This window comes from Nuphar pumila, chromosome 6 (genome assembly GCF_984573655.1).
Source record: "Nuphar pumila chromosome 6, dmNupPumi1.hap1.1, whole genome shotgun sequence".
Classification (NCBI taxonomy): domain Eukaryota; kingdom Viridiplantae; phylum Streptophyta; class Magnoliopsida; order Nymphaeales; family Nymphaeaceae; genus Nuphar; species Nuphar pumila.
The window spans coordinates 116,558,605-116,568,100 of NC_143254.1; the positions used below are offsets into that span (position 1 = coordinate 116,558,605).

Consider the following 9,496-nt stretch of genomic DNA (forward strand, 5'->3'; position numbering starts at 1 on the left):
CCTTCTTACACCTAACAACTTCGTCTGGAGGTGTTGGTTGATAACCGGGTACCATAGAGAGAAAGAAACGCTCGCAACTTCAAAGGTAAGTCATCGGCTCCCTCTCACTTTGCCAAGGTGATTCCGGCTGATGTCTACAAGATGGTCGGTTTGAAGTGGGGCTTCAATAAAGCTCTGTTTGGGAGCTGGTTTTGGGACGGAGTCTGGCAGAATTTGTAGTATCACCTCCCATCTCCATCTTCAGGATGCTTTGCATCAAAAGGGCTAGCACGAGAATTATATTCTCAACATGTAAATGAGATGGGTTTGTTTGATTCTTTCTTATGTATGACAATACATTATGGTTATATGTGATCACATTTGTAAAGCTAAATTGATTCTCTATGGTTTTGTGTATTGTTGATTCTACATAAATGATCTCTCATTTGAGTAAAGAGATAATCATAATAACAATATTAAACTATCAATAGAATAGGTTAAAAACCAACTTATTCATAAAGTTAATCTTAACATGCTAAAGCACTGAAAATGAATTATATTGTAATGCATAAAAATATGACATTTCATAAAGAGGTGTTCATCTCCATGGCTCATATGGTCCATTCTTGTGATACCGAATAGCATGTGAACCCACTTGAAAATTGAATCAAGATAACAGTAAAACCTTGATGAAGTATTTTTCCATGTCATTGGGTCAAGTGAGAGAATGTTGGAATATGGATCATATCTAACTTGATGTGATCCAGTTTGACATGAATGCATCATGGGATAGCATGACTCATGGGAGTTACAAGGCAATTATTGCAACTACCCATGCAAGGTAACCACTAATCGTGGTAGCCTCCCACTATAGCTCTTTCTCATAAGTCTATAACGAGGCATGGTTGCTTGATGAGTATAACTAAGGTATTCTCTTTCTCTCATTTGGGTTCAGGGTCCTGCTCACCATCGACTTAACGGCCTGAGGTCATCATAGGCGTCGATAGACTGAGGAAAATGTCGTGCACCAACGCCAATGTTCCTTTCATCCATGGTGTCTACCGGTATGTGTCCTTGCTTTTAACATCCCGGTTTTTAGAATGCCAACACAACCCCCCTTGGGGCTTTAGATTTCACCATTTGCTATTGATTTTTGCTCTCTAAATTTTTTTGGTGTTGGAAAGGGTATCTCGGGTGGGCCTGAAACATGTTGTTTGTTAGACTAGGTAGTGTCTTTCTTGGGTATGGTTGGTGTTTGGAGTACATTAGAGTGTTTTCGTACCATTTATCACTAGACCGAAAATTAAAGCCTCTATTTTTTAGAGTGTCTAATATCCAACATGGGGAATCTCTCTTGTGTATGGGTGCTTAATGTCCAAAGACCTCTTCAATGCCTCGGCAGCCTGCATCTTTTCCTCAAATTTTATGGACACTCAAGCTTCAAGGGCTAAGAGCAGAGGGAGTTTTATAGTTGTTACTTGGTGTCCATATTTTTCTATTCCTTTGTTATGTACTCTGCTCATGCTGTGTCAATGCTCATTAGCCATTGTCTATTGTGTATTTACTTCTCTCAATTATGAATAAGATTTATTTCTTAAAAAAAAAGTAAAAGAATTTGTTCTAATGTAGGGCAAGTACCTGTTCGGCTGATTTTTAGATGGCAACCTGTAATATGACACATGATGAACTCGCTATTTGGCTGTTTGGGAGCTCTTGGTTGGCAAGGAGATGCCAACTGCAGCAGTCGGCTCCCAAACAGTTTGGGTGATTTGGCAAATCCAATGGCATTGAAATCTTGGATTTAAGAATCCACTCATCCAGTATTGAAATATCCAGTGCCAAAACCAATTAATCCTAAGCTCTTCAGCGCCTTACAGTCCCTCTCAAAAAACATATTCATGTCTACCTAAGAAGATTTTCAATTTTGCTCACTTCTTGGTTGTTAACAGGTTTGCACTGGGGTTGTTTGCAAATGCATAAGCCTCGTTTGGATGATGCCGGCAACTTGGTTAAGATGCAGGTTTTGGGTTCCAAACCAGGTTTTAAAGTAAAACCAGGTTTTATGCTCCGCTTGGATGATAACTGAACAGTTACTGGTTGAATTGTATTTGTATTAGCAAGGGTAAGAAGCTCATTTCAGTATCTATTTGCCGAAACTCTTAAAAGAGAAATATATGAAAGCTGTAACCAATTGCACTTGATCTTTAATAAAACTTTAGCTTCTAGTACAAGGCTCTCAACAGACTTTAACATGAAGTATGCCGACCTTTTTATTTCCCCCAAAGAAAAGAAACTAGAAAGAACTAGTGACCCACCCATCTGGCCTTTCTCATGGGCTCTATCACTCAATATTGGAAAACAACAACTTATGTCACACGGACACTCCATTTTGGCCGGCATAGCATGTCCCTTTATATACTAATCATATTGAAAACTTCATAAAAATGGTCACATCCCTGTATCCACTGCTGTATTCATGTGACATGGACAAGAACATACTCTACATATCTCACAGATGGCTGCTCTGGTAAGTGCATTCCTTGAAATCTACATCATCTATAGGGTCTCTCACATGTGGAAAAGGGCAAGGACCACATTCATACTCGCCACTTTGCTCACCAGAGAGCAATTCACATGGTGGTGGTGTTACATCGCTTGATACACCTTGGATGTCAGTACAGTTCCATGGTGCATGATGTGTCTTTGTATAAGCCATGGTGATTGTGACATTAGAAATGCATATTCCAGTGAATGGCGCATCTTGGATTCCAAATAATTTTCCGGCAGTGGTGACGTTGTCGGCGACGATGTTGCTGTAACTGATCCCGTGCACAACAGGAAGAGCATTCGGATCAAAGTTTGAATCAGGGTGTTGTCCATAAGCTCCTGTCATCCCAAACACCCACTTCATAGTTTGCATGGTCATTCCTCTGACATAGATTCTCTTGATGAATCCGCCTCGGCCCGGCCCAGTTTTGATCCTGACCCCTGTTTCTGAATTGATAGCTACTATGTCTTCAGCATAGACTTCTTGTATGCCACCAGACATTTCACTGCCCAAGGCAATTACAGCACTTGTAGGGGATATGCAGGTGAGCCTTCTAATGTAGATGTGCTCACTTGGCATGCCAAAGCTGATCCCATACTCATCCCACCCACTTTTTATGGCCACACAATCATCTCCGGAAACTATATAACAGTCCTCAATTCTCACATGAGAGCAGGAATCTGAATCATGGTCACAAATCTCATTATCAGGATTGTCTCGGCAAAGGAAGATCTTGCAATAAATTAAAAAAGAGATTGTTGTTCTCAAGAACATCTCTGGAAAACATTGGTACATTTAAATTATAAAAATATACAAAAAAAAATTTAAGATGTAAAATATATATGATACAAATATTGTGTTGATATCAGGATAAAAACACTATTTTTCAAAATAGGTGAAATTCTGAAATATCATGTTTTCTTTTTTTGGATTATATCAGTTTTTGAAAATCTTGTCATAAAATAGTGATTTTTTTAGAAAATGGCCAATATTTGTGACTGATCTGAATAACATTTAAAAGGCAAGCAAGCTCGTGGTGAACATGAAAAATAAAGGACATTCTCTTCATTCAGTGGGAATATATATAGGTGTCAAAGTTGTTACTAACCTGGGTTGATGCCATCAGTGTTGGGGGAGATCACAGGAGCCAGAACGGTTATTCCTTTGACAATTATATTCCTGAATATTTCCTCCATGTTAGCTACACTCTAACTGATATCTCATGCACGTATACCTATACAGGAATGATCTTTGCCTTAAACATGCACATGTACTTGTATGGAAGTGTAGACAAGTGTGGATACAGTGCAGTCCCACACTAGTAAGGATGCCAACGGGTCAGAGAATGCAATTTTCCAGTTAATATCTTGGATTTTGTAAATTCTTTTAGATGCAATTAGTTTATCAGTTAGGATCTGTTGTCATATGGAACTTGATTATACAAAAAAAATGCTTCTGATAATGGCAAATAGCAAAACAGATCCAGAATTGGTAAAGTTTTTCTCCATTTGCATCCAATTAGGCAGACCTTCAAGTATAAAACATTAGGTAATACTAAAAATGAAACCAGGCTAATTTCCCAAATCCCAAACCAAAAGTAGGACCAGTTAGTACATCACAGGATACTTCAATTTATGCCCGTGTCATGTTCACACACACACGCACACACACACACACATGTATAAATTTGCACTGTCATGCAAGTGTGAAAAGAGTGCAGACCTGCTATAGACAGGGTGAATGTTCCATGAGGGAGAGTTGATGAATGTAAGGTTTGATATAACAATGCCATCTGAATGCATGAGCTCTACGAGGTAGCCCCGAGTGTAGTTTAGCTGTTTGCCGCGGAACATACGCCACCACAGGTCGCCCTGACCATCAATGGTACCATTATCACCTGACATTGTCAAACAGTATACCATATTACTATAAGGGTGCATTTAGAACGCAGGACAAAATCTGCCTGGAAACACAATGAATCCCCCAGGTGGGTTGTCCAGTATTTGCAAAGCTCAAGGATAGGGACAAAATAGCCCCATGAAAAGGAGACACCAGAGTCAATTGTCCAGGACGCAGGCATCATGAACGCCCACGTCCTGGCACTCAAACGGGCCCTAAATGAGAGTCTTGATCCTCAAAATTAATCCGAAGGATCTGATTTGAGATCCGCAGGTTCGAGAATCAAGGATCTCTAACTCAACCCCCGCAAGTCAGGCCAAAGAACCAAGGATTTTGAGGGAGGATCAGGGGAAATGTAATTGCACCCTTTTAGTGTGTTGCTGCACCTGATCACCCACCATCTGCTGTTGGGCCCCCACAACTGAAAAGGATGTATCCCAAAGATGGTGGATGATCAGATGCAGCAGAACACTGAAAAGTGTGAGATCCCATTGCACCTGATCCTCCCTCAAGGATTTCTCTTTGAACTGTCGATATCTGATGGATTTCGGATCTGGGCGTGGGGGCTGGATCACGTAAACAGGCCACCTCAAATCTTTGGATTTGAGATTCGACTTGGAGGCTTTCAAACGCACATCTAAAAGAGAATTAGTGAAGTGACCAAAAAACCTGTGATAACGACGTCAGTAAGGTTGGTTCCAAAAATGAGGCTGATGTATCTTCCCCCTGGCGCATCCCTTCCTCTCCCATAAGAGGGCAGTGGGTCAATGAGAGGCCACTCGCTAATGTCCTGCAAAGCAAAGAAATAAATACCTAATGCTACTTAAAAAAGAGAGAGAGAGGAGGTTTTACAATTTAGAAATACCTAATACAGATTCAGTTTAAAAAAAAAGAAAAGGGAAACCAGGAAACTCCCTTAAACCAAACCATATGAAGATTGGACCTATCCTTTCAAATTCCCGTAGCATAGACTAACATCAGAATTTTTGCTCCACTTGAAGGCTTAATTAGTAGCAAATCAAATTCTAATTTGACACCGTATCAAATTCTAATTTGGCTCCCAGATCCGATGTCTGAATAGATCGATCGGTTAATTTCATGATGAATCCAAACACGGTACTACGTCAAAGACTGGATTATACCAAATTATCTTGAAAACTCCAATAAGTTGTGATCTCACACTCTCCGGGTAATTGGATGAATCCTTCCAAGCAGTCCCCCGAAGGACCACATATGTAACAAATATTGGGCTGAGATTAAGAATGCGGGTTGGGTCTGGTTCGGGCGTCCGAAGGCTGTACTATTACTTGGTAAAAGATTTTAAATCCAAATTACCGAATGGGTCAAGTTCGGTTTTTTAAAATTTTACGTATGACCCAAACCAAATCCAAATCCAAATCCGAATGTGGATAAAAGTGCATCCGACTAGTTTAAACAGTTAATATCTGACTAGCTTAGACAGTGAATCAGATCTGGATTGGGTAATAGCTTTTTCCGTTCGAATCTGATTATGCCAAGTCTGATTATGTCGGATTCAGTAATCCTACATCTGACCCATTTGCTTCCCTACTCGGCAAATCTGGGTCAAGCATGCGTGCTTGCAAGCTCTCCCTAGAATCATATCAAAAAATCTCGTTATCGGGAGAAACCACGAAAAATCTCTCAATGGATTAAATTTTTTTCTCGAGAAATTATCAGTATCTATAAATTTTAAGAATGGGCAAGAAAATATATTAAGATTATAAAAAAATACATTCAAAATATAAAAACTATATGAATATGACATTAGTAATGCCATAATATCATGACAAAAAGCGTGATATTTTAAAAATAGGTGATAATTTGAAAATATCGTTTTTTAAATTTATATCTGTATTTTAAAGTCGTCCTATGAAATGATGAGATTTTCAAGAAACAACCCGATACTTGTGACTATGTTTAGAGTTGAAGGCAACCCATTGTAAAGGAAATACGCTTAGAAATGAAGGCAACTCATTAAATGATCCTTTGAATGGGGCGTCATCTTAGACTCAAATCCACGCGTCACCCAAGACGTGCCTGCCCGTTTCTTATTTTGCGTGGACCCCACAGCACTGGTTTCGCGTTTACAAAGCTGCCTAGACTGTGGGAAATGAAAAGAAAACACTACAAGAGTTTACGGCGCGACTGTGTAGTTACACAGGAGGGGCCCAGGCGACGCGGGAAAGTGAGGGCATGACCGCGTTTTCATACGAAACGTGGGCTCCACTAGCCATTTTCCATGGAAGCGTTCATTCAGTTCCCACGAAAAGTATGAAAATGGGGCCTCTTCTCCTAGGATCGAAACAAGCACCCTCTCTCTATCTAAGCTATTTTCAGCATTTTTTTTGTAATTCCGACCTAGCAGATCTAGCAAAATGTCGCTTGGATAATGTGAAAATATATCGTTTTCCTGATGCCTGAATATTTACAAAAATTTTGGAAGCGTTAGAAAAACCTAACTCACATGTCATAACCTGATCAACCAACAACGGATTTATACAAAATCAAATATGTACAATGCATCCCTGACGGTCAGATTTTAATTAATAAACAAAAAACTCCGAAATCCCACTTCATATGAAGTTCGTAGGATTCTAGTTGGTGGGATTTGTGTTACTCTCCTTTGACGGGGATCAATGTTGTCAAAATCGCATCGGACCCCGAATTATTTTCAAAACGATTCAAGGAAATCGGCTGATTTTTTTTTTTTTTTTTGGAAAGGCAAGCTGGGGTTATTTTCCAGAATTTAGACGTGAGGGGTAGCTTAGTTGGAACGGGCTTCGGCTGTTGGGGTTTGATTCTAGCGGGTAGGGATGGCAGTGGGGCGGGGCGGGGGACAAGGTTTCCACCCCTGCCCCGCCTCCGTGGCGGGGATGGATTTTATCCTCCACCCCCGCCTCCATCCCCGTTTCATACCCTTCATCCCCGGTCCAAACGGGGATGAGGCGAGGCGGGGCGGGGATATTGCGGGGAAAAGTGGTTGGGGCGGGGAAAAGTGCACGTCCACCCCCGCCCCGCCTCCGCGGTGGGGATGGATTTTATCCTCCACCCCCGCCTCCATCCCCGTTTCATACCCTTCATCCCCGGTCCAAACGGGGCGAGGCGGGGCGGGTCCCCGCTTTCCCCCGGTCCACTGCCATCCCTACTAGCGGGCATTATTTTCCTTGCATAAGCAGAAGCGGGTGGCTCCCTAGGGGTCAAGTCAAGGGGGCTGGTTTTCCCGTTCCTTTATGAGAAAACAAACACTTCTAAAGAAAAATTGAAAGTGGACCAAAACACAAACAAACGACAATCACAACTTATGAATTTCAACGTATAAACAAACAACCGTTTACTTTGACTCTTGATCCACGTGAAAATCAATAAAAAAAGGAAAATTTGCAAAAAAATACCTTATTATAAGTTATTTACAAAAAACTGGCTAATGTTTGTTATACTAAACTGCTTGCTTTTGTAAGTTGTCATAGAGTCAGTATTTGACCTCTGTTTAATAAAAAGCGCCGTGACTAAAACGCTCTCATTGACAATTGTTTACTGTAAAATACATTAGAAGAGTTTGTTTAATAAAAAGATTAAAAAAATGTCATTTTATACCTTCGATGAGTATTTGAAATCCTTTCACTGTGGTATTAGAATTGAAGCTGAAGCTAATCGGTCTGAATAGGCCAATTTGAATTCGGCAAAAACGAATTCAGGTCGAAATGAGTCCATCTCAAAAAAAACGGCAAATTCAACCCCGATTCGAATCTTGGATTGGCCAAAAATGAATTAGCTTAGGATCGAATCGAAGGAGACATAAAAAATCGGCCAATTCAACCCCGATTCAGGAGGAATAGGGGTTGAATCGTCACCTTTTGTTTAATTCTTTTCTTGGTGTTTATAAGTTTTAGATTTAAAACAGTAAAATCGAACAATTTAGCGGATTCCGTTCAAGCCTGAATTGGTCGGCTCACTGAATCGTTTTGAAAATCGATTCAGGTCCGAAACCGAATCTGACATGACAACATTGCCATTTAGATAAAATAGGCGGTTACATGCAAATTGCTACTGTCTTAGCGGGCTGTTTGTAAATTACTCGAGGAAAAAAAAGGAACAAAACCAAAAACCCGTCATTCCAAAAAATTTCAAAGGTATTTTCGACAACAAGGGAAAAAGAGAAAGCCCCTTGTTGTTGTTAGAGACACGAGAAACCAGCGGCGATCAACTTAGCTTGGAAACCGGCGAGTGTACGGCCATCCACCGGAAACAGGCAGGCTGGAGATGAAGGGTGCGTACCTGAGAGGCGAGGATGACGGCTTCGCGGTGGAGGTAGAGGGTGAAGGCGCTGGTGAGGTTGAAGGTGCCGGTGAGCCAGCGGCCGGGCGGGACGACGAGCTGGCCGCCGCCCTCGGAGGCGAACCTCCCGAGATAGTCGACGGCGTCGCGGAAGGCCTTGGTGTTCACCGTCACGCCATCGCCCACGCCGCCGAACTCCGTGATGGACGCGCTGTGCGCTCGGCAGCACGGCGCCCAGTACGTGACCGACGCCGACACCGGTTCCTGCATCCTCTTCCGGCATTCTCCCGGCGGGGCGAGCAGGCACAACGCCACTGCCGCTAGCACCATCAGCCGGCTCATAACCTACAACTCACCCGAAAATTCAATGGTAAGAGAGAGAGAGAGAGAGAGAGAGAGAGAGAGAGAGAAGGGGGGAAATACGTTGTTTCTCTGCAAATCCATGGCAACCAACCAATGATGGAGATGATAAAGTAGTGTGACAGAGGAAGGATAACCCCTGCTTTTATAGGGACAAGGGAGGGTTAGGTCGCTTTAGATAGTTTCCTTCCTTGGCTCTGGCTCTGGCTCTTTAAGTGATGATACTGGTGGGGCGATTTGTTGGTTAGGTCGTTTTAGATAGTTTCCTTCCTTGGCTCTTTAAGTGATGATACTGGTGGGGCAATTTGTTTCTTTTCTACAAAGTGATATTGGTGTCACCTATACTTTGGGTCATGGTTCGCCAGCCCGTTTGGGACTTGTCAAACTCGCCGACTCAAACGGTTCCTGGTTTGA

At 41.8% G+C, this 9,496-nt stretch overlaps 1 protein-coding gene across 1 annotated transcript; it reads right to left on the reverse strand.

Moving 5' to 3' along the window:
• Positions 1-2,154: 2,154 nt before the first annotated feature.
• On the reverse strand, positions 2,155-9,254 carry LOC149835843 (putative polygalacturonase). Its single transcript, XM_090008784.1, has 6 exons — positions 9,146-9,254; positions 8,723-9,067; positions 5,096-5,216; positions 4,250-4,424; positions 3,636-3,706; positions 2,155-3,207 (listed from the first exon to the last, which is right to left on the reverse strand). Exons 1-6 carry the CDS (start codon positions 9,164-9,166, stop codon positions 2,489-2,491), a joined length of 1,452 nt encoding a protein of 483 aa, XP_089864910.1. The 5' UTR covers positions 9,167-9,254; the 3' UTR covers positions 2,155-2,488.
• Positions 9,255-9,496: the final 242 nt, after the last annotated feature.

Coding starts and splice junctions, on each gene's coding strand:
- LOC149835843 (XM_090008784.1), bottom strand. CDS start 9,166: ATGGATTTGCAGAGAAACAAC. Junction 9,068..9,145: donor TGGATTTGCAGAGAAACAAC/GTATTTCCCCCC, acceptor GGTGAGTTGTAG/GTTATGAGCCGGCTGATGGT. Junction 3,208..3,635: donor CACTGATGGCATCAACCCAG/GTTAGTAACAAC, acceptor ACCATGATTCAG/ATTCCTGCTCTCATGTGAGA.